A 16,572-nucleotide genomic window follows, 5' to 3' on the forward strand; every position below is an offset into this window, starting at 1 on the left:
TCAATACATTTCATGCTCCAAATTTTATTTCCTGAATTATCCGAAATGCTTTTGAAATTTGCTCTTTGGGGAGAAAAAAATACAAACATTAACTAAATATGAAACAACTACATAGTCTTAACAAAGCTGTTAGCTATTACTGGAAGTTTGCCTTGCCATTTTACCCAACATACCGTTGTTGAGGTCAAAGAGCCTCCTTATATATTTTTAGCCCCCCCTCCCCCATTTCCCCCCATAAGACATGGTCCATATTCCCATCCAGTTATTGGTTTCCCTAATCAGACCCACTTTTTGGGCTCGCCAATATCTGTAGAGTTAATTATGTCTCTTCAATGCAGGATTTTGATCACTGGCATCCCTAGAAATAAGTATCACTGGACATAATATATTTAGCAAACATATATTGGATTAGGTTTGGTTACACAGGACCCAAGTTGAGAAGCCTTGTGGCTATCTTGCCAGCAAGTTTTATGCCACATTTCTTCCCAGTCATGCAGTATTATACATATGCTTCCCAGTCTCAGTTTATGTGGCTTCTGGCAAATGACTGGCCATGCTATATGGAGAATTCTAGGAATTCTAGTACACTTTTCCCACAAGAAGTCTATTTCACCAATGCTGTCCTTGATATTTTAAGTTTTAGATCATATCAATTTATTTTCCTGTTAAAACATACTTGAGGTTGAATTAAAAAACAAAACAAAAATATGTATGAGACAGGATTACTGAGAAAAAAGTATTTATTAGCTAATGCCAGCATTTCATGTAAACAAAGTATTCTCCAAAATTACAATACTTCAGGCAGAGTCTGCAGGTAGGGCAACACTGAGAATTATAAAATTATTTTAGTAATTATATTTCCACTAAACATAGTTCTCTTGGGTAATTGCAAGATAGTGATTAGCAGTGCATTTGCTCTCAGATCTTAATTCAATGAGATTCATTCCCATACAAATATATATCTGCGTACTAAAGGAGACAGTTATCTTGTATTTTACCCTGAGAAAGCTAGGATTGAATTATAAGTTGCAAAAGCAATATTGCTGCTTGGAATACAATAATATGCAACTCTTTCCATGGATGTTCCATGATGTAATTTGTAATTGGTCGTTCTGCTGGAATCCAGCTGTCTTGTATTTTCACTTCCAGGATCTTTACATTTTCAGAACAGTGCGAATACTGAAACATCAGAACACAAAGTTAAAGTTAAATGTAGTAGCTTCTGTTCAGCTTAATGAAGATTTGAACTAGGTTGAGAGTAGTTCTAAATCATTTCCAGCATCTCTTAAGTAGGTTAGCAGAATTTTACTTTTGGCTCTTTTGGCTATCTTAGTTGGTTAGGATTGCACTCTTGATCCTATCCAACATTTCTTTCAATATACTTCAACAGAAAATTTCAGATTTAAATCCTCATTGTAATATTTGAAATAGAAAAAAAAGGAATTGATCCACAGTCTGGCACCATCAGAAGTTTCAGAGATTTTGCCACACCAGTACATTATATTTTGGACCAGCACAATAATTTTCAACTGAGTAAAGAAAAACAGGGTGGAGAAACTGCTTTGGATTGTAGCTGAACTTGAAATGAGCAACTCGGGATCTGAATGCTTTGCCCACAAACAGATATGACAATCTACAAATCATATTTCGCATTTAGACTAAAAGCTAAAGTACATTCCCTGGTTTACTAACTATGGCTATTTAAAAAGAGAAAATATTTACCTTTGTCCTTTATGGAGGAGTTCAAAGCCTTCATTGATTTTCTCAAAAGGCAGAACATGGGTGACTAGTGGATCTAGATTGAACTTTTTCTCAATGACCCCCAAAACCAGGTTAGGAATATCATCTTTGGTTTTCAGACCTGTAAATAAGATTTCTCTCATTAACTTGTTAAAGCTCGTATAAACTCACAGATTTCTACACTGAAACATGTTTACACATTTTTTACACAAGCTATATATTATCTATGCTTTCTAGGGTTGTTGAGAGTTAAAGCAACATCTGGGGTTACACTTTGTGTTATGCCATTCAACTCAGAAAGCTTCTCCTCTTTTCATCCTTCTCCCACAAATCTCACATATTGAACTTCCCATGATCAAAGAACACATTACATCTTTTTAGCAGTCTTGTACTAGCTTCCACACAAACAAAGATAGCTAGGATCTAACAGAAACTGAAGAGAAGGTGGCGAGACTATACAGAAGTTCTGCATAGGAGAAGTAATAATATCGAGTAGAGCTTTTATGGTGCGGTGAGTGAATTAGAACCAGACATCCTGAGGAGTGAGGTTGAATGGACCTTAAGAAGCATTGCTAATAGTAAGGCAGCAGGAGACATCAAGATCCCAGCTGAACTGTTTAAAATCTTGAAAGATGATGCTGTCAAGATGATACATGTCATATGCCAGCAAATATGGAAAACACAAGAATGGCCATCAAGATTGGAAAAAATCAGCTTATATCTCTGTACCAAAAAAAGGGAAACACTAAAGAATGCTCAAACTTTCGTAAAGTGGCACTTATTTCACATGCCAGTAAGGTAATGCTCAAGATCAGCGTTCCTCAACCTGCGGGTTGGGATACTTGGTGGGTGGGTGGGTGTTGGGGGGGGGGTTGCGAGGGGGGTGTCAGAGGGGTCGCCAAAGACCATCAGAAAACATTTTTTTTTCATGAAAGTTCTGTGTGCCAAGTTTGGTTCAATTCCATCGTTGGTGGAGTTCAGAATGTTTTTGATTGTAGGCAAATTATAAATCTCAGCAACTGCAACTCCCAAATGACAAATCAGACCCCCCCCCCCAACCCCACCAATATTCAAATTTGGGTGAATTGCGTATTTGTGCCAAATTTGGTCCAGTGAATGAAAATACATTCTGCATATCAGATATTTACAATTCATAACAATAGCAAAAATTACAGATATGAAGTAGCAACAAAAATGATTATATGGTTGGGGGTCATGACAATATGAACAACTGTATTAAGGGGTCACAGTATTAGGAACTTTGAGAACCACTGTTCAAGATCCTGCAAGGTAAACTCCAGCAATGCACATAGTGAGTGCTGCCAAATGTACAAGCTGGCTTTAGAAAAGGCAGAGGAATGAGAGACCAAATTGCCAGTATACGCTGAATAATGAAGGAAGATAGGGAGAAAAAAACCCCATTTATTTCTATTTTATTGACTATCCTAAAGCCTTTGACTGCGTGGAGCATAATAAATTGTGACAAGTTCTTGGTGCTGTGGGATACCAAGTCACCATGTCTGTCTCCTGAGGAATCTGTATAATGACCAAGTAGCAACAGTAAGAACATACTACAGCACAACAGACTTGTTCCAAATTGGGAAAGGAGTATGGCAGGACTGTATACTCTCACGCTACCTATCCAACTTGTACGCAGAACACCATGCAATGTGTGGGGCTTGCTAAATCCAAGGCTGGAGTTAAAATTGCTGGAAGAAACATTAACCTTAGATATGCAGATGATACCACTTTGATGACTGAAAGCGAGGAGGAGCTGAGGAGTTTTATAACCAAGGTGAAATAATAAAGTGCAAAAGCTGGGTTGCAGTTAAACATCCAAAAAGCAAGATTCTGGCAACCAGGCTGATTGATAACTAGCAAATATGGCTTGGCCCGACTTACCGGGCCGAGCAGGTTGTGGCGCGGGGCGGCCTTGCCGCCATGTGGCACAGGGGGCTTCTTCTTCCCAGAAGCCCCCTGGGTGGTGGGAAAGCTTCCCGCCATTGGGGCCTCCGGGCTAATCACAGGCCTGGCCCCGCCCCGTTGCTGGCGCGGCTGGGGCCAGCCTGCTGCTTCTGCCCGGGCAGCCTACTTAAGGCTGCCCCGGGCCCCCACTAGGCCTCGCCAGGCCCAGCTTTTTCCATCCCACCCACCCTGAATGTTAGCTGGTTTGGTTTTTTGTGGAACTGTTAAGTTATTCTAATTGTTATCCTGTTTATCTTATCACAACTCTGTGTTTGGCGTTGGCATGGGCCCTGGATCTGGCTGGTTATCGCCCCTTGATGGAAGGGGGGATAACGCCTGTGGTCCCTGGAGTGCCGAGTTCTTGCAGTGCCGGTATTGGGCCGGTGGCACCCAGGATCGTAACATCTTCAGTCAGCAGCGGGCTGCCTGATCTTTGATCCAGGACCCATGCATGGTTGCCAACCCTTGTTCCTGTTATTAATAAACGAGTTGTGGCCAATTTTCTCACCAATCACCTTGTGGACATGTTCTTTGTGGGTCATCGCGAGGGAGGTGTATCACCCCTGCACACGCAAAGAGGGAGAAAACATGGCGGCAATGACAGACTTTGTATTTCTATGCACAAAGATGACTGCAGGCACAGGCTGCAGCCAGGAACTCAGAAGGCATTTACTTTTTGAGAGGAGAGCAATGAGCAACCTCAATAAAACAGTGAAGAGTATACAGATGAAGGTCTGCATAGTTAAAGCAATGGTATACCTCATAGTAACCTATTGATGCAAGAGCTGGACCACAAGGAAAGCTGAGTGAAGGAATGGTGGCATTGGAGCAAAATTCTGAGAGTGCCTTGGACTGCAAGAAGATCAAACCAGTCCATACTCCAGGAAATAATGCCTGACTGCTCCCTGAAGGGAAGGATATTAGAGGCAAAGATGAAGTACTTTGGCCACATAATGGGAAGACAGGAAAGTTTAGAGAAGATCATGATGCTGGGGAAAATGGAAGGAAAAAGGAAGAGGGTTCGATCAATGGCAAGATACATGGATGGTATCCTTGGAGTGACTGGCTTGACCTTGAAGGAGCTGGGGGTGGCAACAGCCAACAGGGAGCTCTGGCGTGTTCTGGTTCCTGAGGTCATTAAGAGTTGGAAGAAACTGAATGAATAAATAACAACTAGCTTGTTATTTCAGCCTTACCTCCAAACAGAGATCCTTTCCAAGTGCGCCCTGTAAAAATAAGTGTTGGTGATATAGTCATGTCCGCTGCTGAGGGTGGTGCTCCCACCATCACACTGACACCATAGTTCTTGTTGCAGGAAGCCAATGCAGCAGCCTAAGAGAAATCCAAAATCACACACTCAGATTAATTTGAAGAAAAACCTACTACATGCTCTGCTATTCCCCAAAATAGAGAAAACAATATGAGGAGCATGCTGGAGATGCAAGAAGAAGAATGGATCTTTTTTCTGCATATGGTGGACCTGTAATATAGTTCAAGAATTTGGGGGAAAATGATGAAAGAAACAAATAATATGATCAGCAAAAAGGTCAATGTGTTTATTAGGACTATTTAGAAGGTGTATTAGTGCAGGAGATGAAGAAATTTGCCAATATTGTTTTGTTGCTGAAAGACTAAAAATAGCTAAAACATGGAAGCATGGGAAAGAGTTAAGTATTAAAGATTGGAGAGATAAATTAGTAGATTATATCCAAATGATCAAGCTGACAAATAGTAACAGAGGAGGAAATAATGAAGAATTGCCAAACAAATGGAAGCTGGCACTTGGGTATCTGGAAAAAACAAAGCTAGATTTGATGATTGCCATAACACACACCTCTGAACAGAAAGGGCCAACTGAATGGCCAGAGGGAAGCATTTGAATTCCCCCTCAAAAGACCAGCATTTCTGGCTGGCATTCGTGCTAGTCGGCAGAGGGAAGGGGCCTAAGGACCCTTCCTGCAAGTAGCCCCTTCCCCTCTCCTTTCTGTCTTCCTGCAGTGCAAGGAGAAGGATGCATGTGTTGCTGCTCTTCAGGAAGCCATGTGGAGCAAGGGTTTGGAGCGAGGGGTTGGACGGGACCCAGGTCTTTTTTAAATTAAATTTTAAATTATTTTTTAAATTTTATCTCTTCTTGCTCTTCTTTGTCCTTCGGCCCCTCAACCTCCCTCTGGCCACAGCTAGGGTGCTTTTAGGCATGCGGTTCAGTCACTGCCTCTGTTGCCCACTCGGTCTTATCTTCTGCCCCCTCTGGGACCCAGTGGAGTGGCGGAGGACGTGTCTTCTCCCTCGCCTCCTCCCTCCCCCTTTTTTTGAAGGCCCAGCTGGAGTGGCGAGCGAATGCCGCCCCCATTTTCCACAAGACCACCTCCTCCTTCACCTCCTTCTCCCCTTTGGAGGCCCAGCCAGGACCTAGTAGACAAGTGCAAGTGCCACTACTGCTTCCACCTCCTCCTTCATCTCCGTCTCCCTTTGGAGGCCCAGCCAGGGCCCAGGCGAGGCCGCTACTGCTTCCGGCAAGACTGCCTCCTCCCTCGCCTCCTTCTCTGAGGCCCAGCGGAACAGCAGATCAGTGCTAGCTCTGGTGCCACTTCTTTCGGCAAGGCCACCTCCTCCCTTGTCTCCTTCTTCCATTTGAAGGCCCAGTCGCTGCCATCCTTTTCGGCAAGGATGCCTCCCCCCTTTCCTCCTTCTTCCCAACTGGAGCCCAGTGAAGCAGTAGATGTGCATGAACTGCAAAACCACTTTCAGAGAGGCCACCTCCTTCCTTGCCTCTGTCACCGCATCTCTTCCTCCCTCCCTTCAGCAGGCTCATTTGAAAGCCTGGCCAGAGGATTGAGAGTTCACCTTCAGTTGCCTCCTGCTGATCCCTTCCTTCAAATTCAGCTTCAGGCCTTCTTGGGCCCAACCGCCTCCAGCAATAGTAGGCTCAGCTGGGGACTGGCAAGGTGCAGCCTACTTTTAGGCCCTTCCTTCCTGCCTTAGGCTTACTTTTATGCCCAGCGGAGGCCCAGTGGTGCTTTGGAGGCCATCTTGGCCATGCTGTGCACATGGGGAGTTTGGTCAGCCATCTTGGCCAGATTGCGTCAGCCATTTGGTTTCAACAAAAACCCTACCAATCGCTGTTTCAGCTAATTAATTTGCAGCTTAGTTGGCCAGCACTTCCAGCTTTTGCTATCTCCACCTATCCAATTTATCTCTGATCTTTTACATGCAAGTTTAAATTATTTTAATTAAATGGCAGGCATACTCCTTAATAAGATATATGGGCATAATACACAAAGCTTATAGCAATTTTGTAGGTCCAGCATGGCTATTCTATGGTGAAGCTTTTCATATGAAAGCAGCCTTTTACCCTGCTTTACAGTGGGATGTTGTCCATGCACAGTTGTGGATGTATCTGATGTCCCCAACTAGACATATTAAGCAGGAAGGGACCCACAACAGCCACATTATGCAGTCACACCCCACGGTATCCACCATTAAAAGCCAGTCAGGTCACCCACATTGGTAAATTATATCCAAATAGCCAAGCTGACAAATAGTAACAGAGGAGGAAATAATGAAGAATACACAAACAAATGGAGGCTGGCACTTGGGTATCTGGAAAAGAAGACAAAGGTAGATTTGATGATTCCCATAAAGGGAAAATTAGTGAAAGAAGACATATGGTTTTCCCAGGGTGAGGCTCATCCATTGCACTCCGGGTGTGCTGACCCCTGCGATTTCCCCAAATGCGGGAAACTCGACTGCATAATTTGGGTAGTTGCTGGTTAGTGATATCCGTATTGAGGGGCATCAGAGGTCATGGGGGCTGGATTCAAGGGTGTGGGGTTACAGGAACAAGAAATGTTAAGGTATAATAACTGTACAGCCAATTTTGTTTTTTCCCCCTCATATTTAAAGAGCACTGACTATATTATTTTGTAAACCTGTCAATTCTTTTGTAAGTCTTTTTCTTTTCTTTTTTGATTATATGCTTTATTTCCTGTACACAAAATAAAACAATTAAAAATTAAAACCTTATAGGGTTTCCTGTATTAGTATACTTCTTCAGCATTGTATCAAGATAGTACGGGAAGTCCCTGAGTTTCAAACAAGGTTGAATTTGTATGTTACTCAGAGGGGTATATTTTTAAAGAGTAACTCCAATAATATATGTAATACCCCACTAATGTTTGTTTTGCTGTCTGTGTCACTGTTCAGAAGATTTTACCTCACTTTCTGTTCCTGTGATGATTCAGTTTTGACAATATTAGGTTACCCTAAAAAAAGATTTGTGATAAAACTCAGTGGAATCAGCTTTTCCCCATGATAACAAGCTCTAGTTTCAACTTCTAGAATCCTTGCTTACTGCCCTCGCCGTCAGAAGCTTTGCTGCAACAGTTCACTGGAGCAGAATCTCAAGAAAAGGGGGAATAAGAAAAGCAGTGCATATGTTTTACCCCCTTCCCTTTAAGATCTATCAAATAATGTACGTTATGCACATACCATGGTGTCAGTATGTCCAATCACTTCAAAGGAGTAGTCCACGCCTTTTCCATCAGTCATGTCATGCAGCACTTCATTGATGGGCTTCTTGAAATCCAGAGGGCTGATACATTCAGTGGCACCCAGCTCTTTAGCTGTGGGAAATTTAGCCTTGTTGATGTCAATCCCAATGATCCGGGATGCTCCAGATGTTTTACAGCCTATGACTACTGAGAGGCCCACTCCTCCCAGACCAAAAACAGCACAAGTAGAACCAGGTCTCACCTGCATGGACATCAACATAATAAAAATTGATCTCCAAAATCTTAGAAATATGTGAACTTACATGATTATGAGTTACCTCTTTTTTGGTTTATTTATCTTTCAAATCTTGATTTTATCTGCCTGATATCCTTCCTGTAGTTTTAGGTTCCCTGTTGAAACTTGAGAGTTCTACTGTAACTTAGAGGAGGATATAAATATGTACGGCTCATTGACGCAACTTCAACACAAACCTAGGCTTAAAAATAGGCATTTTGTGGCATTGCCATCTGAAGAGTTGAATAAAATCTGACTAATATTTCATCACTTTGGATTTGCCCAGCTTTGTGATGTGGACTTGGTTCTAAGAGAAGTGAGATCTACCGCGTATGTGTTAAATCCTTTCTGTGTTATCAAAAAAGCCAGAGTGGGACAGGAAATGTGGGTAGAGAGAAAGTGGGTAGAGAAATAAGATAGAACTGTAGCATGTTGAAGTAGGCAATTGTAAGTACCGTATATACTTACAATCCAAATATAAGCCAAGAAACCCAATTTTATCACACACACACACACACACACACACACACAAACCCTGGGAAAACTGATTGACTTGAGTATAAGCCGAGAGTGGGAAATGCATCAACTACCGGTAAACTTCAAAATAAAAATAGACACCAATAAAAATACATTAATTGAGGCATCGGTAAGTTAAATGTTTTTGAATATTTACCATATGTCAAAGAAAACAGTAAACTAGCTCTGTAAGTAGAAAAGTAGGGTCAACAAAAACAATATGGTATCAGCAATAACTTTACAATAATAATAAAACTTCATTTGTATCCCGCCCTCTCTCCCCATGGAGACTCAGGCTGGCTTCCAACATAGTAACAGTCAAACAATTAATGGCTATATAAACAATGCAGAACTAGATATAGATCTATAATTATATATACTAATTTCACATATGTATTTCCCCCTGAAACATTTGCAAATCCTCTCTATATATGTGCATCCCCTCCTGCAGTATTTGCAAGCCCTATATATCTATGTTTATATCTATCTAGAAATCTCTCAGTATATATGTGTGTATGCATTTTCCTTGCAATATTTGCAAGCCCTATATATCTATATTCATATCTATTAAGACATATGTATGTATATGTGTGTGTGTATTTGTATTTCCCCTGTTACATTTATAAGCCCTATATATCTGTATTCATATATCTATCTATCTAGATATCTCTCTGAATCTATAGATAATTATATCGATATAGGATTTGCAGAAACTTGCAAACATGTGAAGGGAAATTCATATATAGAAATAATGTATAAAGATACAGATATACAAGTACATGGAAATCTGTACATATCAATATGTATATAGGATTTGCAAAGACCTACAGGCATATGAGGGGGAAATTCATATATAAAATTAATATAGATAGATGGATGGATGGATGGATAGATAGATAGATAGATAGATAGATAGATAGATAGAGATATCTAGGAACATAAGGATTGCAAAAGCTTGCAGGGAGAAATTTTATTTATCTGTAGGAGAGATTAACAAATATTTCAGGGGGAAATGCCTTTATAATATTAATGGATATATATTTTTTCTTCCTGATTTGCAAGGGCTTCTTTCCCTTTTCAAAACATTCCTTAGTTAAAAGTGAGGGAGGCTTTGGAAAAGAAAACATATTGATAAGTGAGGATGAGAGAGGAGAAAAATATATATAATATATTGCAAGCAATGGCCTCCAAGCTCTGCTGCCCAGCTTGACCTTGACCCCATTATAGGCCAAGGTTGGTTTATCTTGGAATATATACAGTATATTGCTGCAAACCCTTCTCCTTGTATCCCACCATAATAGCCAACTTTCAGCCAGTTCAAAGCATTCCATTTTTAGGCAACAGTGTTAGTTTGGAATATCAGTATGCAAAAAGATCTTGTAGCACCTGAGAGAATAAAGGTGGTAGAATAAGGTTTTGAAGAATGAGTCCTTTTTCTCAGATGCATCTAATGGACGAACAAGCATGGCATGCAGTTCATACTATGCTTGCATAGTCTGCAAAAACATTTCCTGTAAACTCTGATATTAAAATTCAATCTTGTCATTTGGCCTAACTATAGTAGATTCATTGAATCAATGGGCTTTACCTGTGCAGTACAATAATACAATACAATAATTCACCCAAGAGGCCGACTCTACTTGAGGGTGATCAATCATATTTAGATCAAATTCTTCATTGTTGAGCTTAAATGAAATACAACAAAAGGAGAAATATTTGGTGTTACCATTTCACAACAGGTACACCTCAGTCACAAAATTCAGATACTAGACAAATTCCTCATGCTGCAGGTCAGCCACCTATGATGCCTACCTTTGCGGTTTTGGTGGCAGCGCCATAGCCAGTGGAAAATCCGCAGCCTATCAGAACAGCTTTCTCAATGGGAGCTGCAGGATCAACTTTGACCACCGCATCCTCATGCACCACGGTGTATTCAGTAAAGGTGCTGGTACTAAAAAAATTATGAACTATCTTCCCTTTGTGAGAGAATCTGCTGGTGCCATCATACATTAGCCCCTTGGCTGGAAGAAAGCTTTAAAACAGAAAAGGAAAGTTGCGTGTGTGTGATTTTCAACACAAATAAGAAAGGTTGCAATATTTGTGAAGCACTTTCTAATACTGCTGATAGTGGTAATAAAAACTCACTCAGACTTTTCACACATATTGCCCTCTGGATTCTTGCAAGGCGGGCATCTCCCACATTGTGGGACGCAGAGTGGAATGACTTTGTCTCCTAGAAATTATATAAAAAAATTGTGAGGCTGAAGGTTTTAGACGATGTGATAGCATAGTTGATCCACAGCTACTGAAATGTCCTAATTACTGCAAAAATCAAGATTGCTTATAACCTAACTTCATTAGTTAGGACTGTCTAGAAAAGTATTTTGAAAGACTGCTGCTACAAAGAATGCTCCTGCCAACAGAAAGGAGAGGGAAGATATAGGAAGCTGGATAGATAGTTTGACCAATAAACATATGGATTTCATAAATGGGACAATTAACCACTCTCTTTGCCTTTGCTTGCTCTTGCCCCTGGAGACCTGGCTGGGGATGTGTTCTTTCCAAATTGCCCTGAATCATGTGATGGACTTCGTGGGACACTGTTTTGGCAGTGTAGAGAAACAGGGAGAAGACACAGAGAAGACTACATCTAATGAGGTCGAAATCCTAGGAGTTGCAACAAGAGTTACTATCATTCATCAAAGGAAGTTATCTAGTTTGCATGTATTTCCTTCTCAGCATTATTCACCAAAAACATCTCAAACACATTTGAACAATAAATGATATTATTTAATCATAATCACTCCAGTTTAGTTGGTTATACTAGACTTTGTTATTATGTTTATGTGTGGATGTCCTCTACTTGCACACTGTGTGCTTAACCATACCTGGCTTCACACAGGTAACTCCTTCCCCAATGCTCTCCACAATGCCAATTGCTTCATGACCAGCAATAACTGGGTAGCTCACTTTTATTTCACCATCCTGTGCGTGGTCATCTGTGCGGCAGATTCCAGAAGCCAAGATCTATAATAAAGATGAAAGATTGGTACAGGCAGTTTAAATATCTCTTGCAGTTATTTATCATCTAAGGATTTTCCTTGTACTACATTGAAATATCAATTTTAATTTAAAAAATAGAAGGATTAGATATAATCATATGCCAACACTATAAAACAGGGATCTTCTCTTCATGTATCATGTTCCACAGTTGATGGTGGTTGGTGGTGGCAGACCTAGAAGTTGGTGATGGAAGGGTTAATGTAAGTCTTAGTTCTATAGGGTTGAATAATCCCTAAGTAAGAGTTTATGGGTGAAAGCAATTAAGGGTGGAGGCAAGAGTTACGTTGCAGTTGGGTGTTCCTGGATATAAGGAGCTAACCTTGGGACTGATCTTTGGGAGAAAAGTATTTGTCTTATTTTGGTGGTAGATGCTGATGGTTTACCCCCACGTTTGTGGATTTTCGGTATCCTGGCCTTTTTCCTGTACTCTTGGAACCCTGGAACCTTGAATCTCTGGACTAGCTTTTGACTATGGTATAGAGTCTATAGACTCTTGATCCCTGGATGGTCCTCTGCTACCCTATGTCCTCTGCTACATGGAGGTATTTTGGGAGAACAGGAGGAAGGTGAGTTAGGAAGGAGTGAGGATTGTTTCTAAAAGGGAGTTAATAAATTTCTCCCTATACAACAACTATGCAAATGGACAACTCCCCTCTCAACATTATGCAGATATATGTCAAAGTGCCAGCCCATGCTATCGCCTGTGGATCTAGTTCACCATTTCAGCTGTAAAATCGATAACAAAGTGGTGGAGGCACACCTGTGCCTCAGAGCTCTGGTTCAGCAGAAGACTGCCAGCCTCAGGAATCAGGAGCACCTCAAGGCATAAATATGATGCTTCCTCCATTCCACATTTCTGATATACCTTGTCCCTTGGATTGACCACGGAACCTTCCTTTAACACTTAAAATAGACCAGCATATTGCAATATTTTAGTGTAGGATGTTCCAAAGGGATGAGAATGAAAAGGTTTTCTGTTATTGGAGTGCATTCCCCCCTATAGAAAAGTTTTGCTCCAAGACCTCCACTAAAATGATATGTCCTTGTGTATCTCATGTTTATCTCGCCTGAGTTTTTAATCTGTTTTTACCCAGTTTTTTTATCCATTACATGAAGCTCGCCCATGTTATTGTGATTGTGTTTATTGCAATTTTATATTGCTATGTTGTCTTTTGTTTTATGTAATTGCATTATTATTGTTTATTTGCATTTTGGTTTTGTTTATTTTATGTAATTGTTGTTTTGGGCTTGGCCTCATGTAATTGTTGTTTTGGGCTTGGCCTCCCCATCGGGGAGATGGAGCGGGGTACAAATAAAGTTTATTATTATTATTATTATTATTATTATTATTATTATTATTATTATTATTAGGATGTTCCAAAGGGATGAGAGAGAAAAACTGTCCCAGCTTCCAGACTTCTTAACTTCAATCAGATGCTCCCAACAAAGGCAGCTGCTTTACTTCACTTAATGGTAGCGCTTCCGTGATTTGCATGAATGTGTGATAATCCACTAATTCAGTTTTAGGTTTGTCTCATTTACCTTAATGCGAACTTCATGTGCCTTTGGAGGGGCCACTTCTATTTCCACAATCTTAAATGGTCCTTTCGCTTCAAAGACTATGGCAGCTTTACATTTGATAACCTGTAAGAATAGGAGATGAGACAATGTTTACATTTATAATTTTGAATTAGACTTGCTTGCTTGCTTGCTTTCAGGATCTTCATGGTAGTTTGCTGTGGACTTACTCCCCTAAAGTTCAGCTTGGTTTTGTTGTAGGGACATATCTTAAACAAATTACTTTTTTGGATTCTATGGCTTTTTTTTAGTGATGGTAGCTTGGGTAGTATAGAAATCAAAGCCTCCAAGACTAACGTTTTTGAATAAGTTTGTTTAGGTTTGCAGCTCAAAGAAACTGCTTACAGTTTACTACTTGAAAGAGTACTCCACATAACTGCAATCTGATCAGGTTAAACTCAGGATTTCTTCATTTTCCTCCACAGGTAGCCACAACATACCCTCTAACTGACTTGATGTGGCAGGACACCCTGGATCAGTGTTTCTCAAACTGTGCTCCTCCAGGTGTTTTGGACTTCAGCTCTCATAATTTCCAGCTAGTTTCCCATCTGGAGGAGTATAGTTTGAGAAACTCTGCTCTGGATTAATGCTTTGTAGTTCTGTTTTATTTTCACCTGGCTTCCACTTTCCTCTCACTGTCATCCATTTATTTCACTTGCTGCAAGCTGAGTTCAAATTGTAAAACACATTGCAGAAAATTAACTCATGGAGGGAAGAGAGGAGGGAAGGGCAGGGCGGGGAAGGGGTCCTGTATTTCCCAATTGGTTTAATTAAAAACAAACTTCTGCAACCAACGAAAGTGCAATATAGCTATTCCGATGTACATGTTTAAATGCCAGTTTTCAAACACACTCCCTCACACACATATCTGGATTGAAAAATAAATTTCAAATCATCTACTTACTTTTTCTGCAGTACTCATGATACTACTCTTTGCAAATCGCTAGCCTTACTGTGAAGTTTCAGTGCTTCTACTCTGCCTCCTAGATGGATCAAATTTTTCTTTTATAGTGGTTGTAAAATTTTCATTTGCTCTGTCCTTCTGTTTTTTTTCACCTGCTTTTATAACATTCACTCTCCGCATGCCTCCAACTTTTGCTCTTTGGCCTCAGATTAATTCATATGCTGCAAGCTGAGTGCAAATTGGAAAGTAGGTTGCAGAAAATTTACTCATCATCATAATCATCTTTATTTATGTCCTGCACCCATCTTCCTAAAAGGACTTGAGGTAGCTCACAACATAGGTAATGGAGAGAAGAGAAGAGGGAGGCGAGTCAGACAAAAGCAAAGTTTTACAACCAAAGGAAGTAGAGTCTCGCTTATTTGTTTATTTACAGTATTTATATTCTGCCCTTCTCATTCCGAAGGGGACTCAGGGCGAATCACAATGTACACATATGCAGCAAAAAATCAATGTGTTTTTGACATGAATAGGAGCATAGTGTCTAGATCAAGATCTAGGGAAGTAATGCTACCCCTCTATTCTGCTTTGGTTAGACCACACCTAGAATATTGTGTCAAATTCTGGGCACCACAATTCAAGAGAGATATTGACAAGCTGGAATGTGTCCAGACGAGAGCGACTAAAATGATCAAGGGTCTGGAGAACAAGCCCTATGAGGAGCGGCTTAAGGAGCTGGGCATGTTAAGCCTGAAGAAGAGAAGGCTGAGAGGAGATATGATAGCCATGTATAAATATGTGAGAGGAAGCTACAGGGAGGAGGGAGCAAGCTTGTTTTCTGCTTCACTGGAGACTAGGACGCGGAACAACGGCTTCAAACTACAAGAGAGGAGATTCCATCTGAACATGAGGAAGAACTTCCTGACTGTGAGAGCCATTCAGCAGTGGAACTCTCTGCCCCAGAGTGTGGTGGAGGTTCCTTCTTTGGAAGCTTTCAAACAGAGGCTGGATGGCCATCTGTCAGGGGTGATTTGAATTCAATATTCCTGTTTCTTGGCAGCGGGTTGGACTGGATGGCCCACGAGGTCTCTTCCAACTCTTTGATTCTATGATTCTATGACATACAGACAGATAGAAACCATTTAGCAGATCTTCCATCAGATCCTGGAGGTTGCTCGATTTGGCGACAGGGGGAGCAGTTGCTTCATCCACTATGACGCCGAGCCTTTTGATCGTAGTATTTCATCTTTGTTTTCCGACATTTTTATGGTGTCATAAATTAGCCTCCCCGCTTTAAGCAGCCCCCAATTTCTCTACTCACAGCAGAGCTGTTTTCGAACTGCTGAGGTGGACAGTAAGCCGGGCTATTTTTAACAGCTATTTTTTAAAACAGCTATTAACTGTCGGGAGCTCAACTCTGACTCAGGCTTTGAATTTGCCACCTTTCGGTTGGCAGTGATTTATTGCAGATTAACCAGCTGTGCTACCAGTCAACATAAACGGGCTGGCAGAATGTTGGATATGATAAAATGCTGGTTAATAAGAAGGGATTACGGAAAAGCCATACATTATGATTTTACAAATTAAGCACCAAAACATCATTTTTTACAACAAATCAACAGAAAAAGCAGTTCAGTACACAGTAATGTTATGTAGTAATTACTGTATTTACAAATTTAGCACCAAAACATTGCAAGGCATTGAAACAGCTGTGGATCCAGGCAGGAGACAAACTGCATTGGGTAATACAGAACGTTGGATGAGCGAAGGCTGGATAAGTGAGATTCTACTGTATTTGTATTTGGATGTTTAAGTGCCAGTTTTCATACATACTCTCTTTCTTACACACACACACACACACACACACATGTCTGGGTTGAGAAATAAATTTTAAAAGTAATATCTACTTACTTTCCCTGCAGTGCTCATGGTTCTAGACTTTACAAATTACCAGCCTTTCTGTGAGGTTTCAGTGCTTCTTGTCTGACTTCTAGATTGATCAAATTTCCCTTTTGAAGTGATAG

General features: G+C 40.7%; 1 protein-coding gene across 1 annotated transcript; it reads right to left on the reverse strand.

The window, feature by feature from the left end:
- Window positions 1-1,123: 1,123 nt before the first annotated feature.
- Window positions 1,124-16,572, reverse strand: LOC132776979 (alcohol dehydrogenase 1B-like). The gene is made up of 9 exons (XM_067468605.1): window positions 16,460-16,572; window positions 13,612-13,713; window positions 11,895-12,033; window positions 11,152-11,239; window positions 10,819-11,038; window positions 8,194-8,457; window positions 4,902-5,037; window positions 1,723-1,861; window positions 1,124-1,179 (listed from the first exon to the last, which is right to left on the reverse strand). Exons 1-9 carry the CDS (start codon window positions 16,475-16,477, stop codon window positions 1,155-1,157), a joined length of 1,131 nt encoding a protein of 376 aa, XP_067324706.1. The 5' UTR covers window positions 16,478-16,572; the 3' UTR covers window positions 1,124-1,154.

This window comes from Anolis sagrei, chromosome 5, assembly GCF_037176765.1.
Source record: "Anolis sagrei isolate rAnoSag1 chromosome 5, rAnoSag1.mat, whole genome shotgun sequence".
Classification (NCBI taxonomy): domain Eukaryota; kingdom Metazoa; phylum Chordata; class Lepidosauria; order Squamata; family Dactyloidae; genus Anolis; species Anolis sagrei.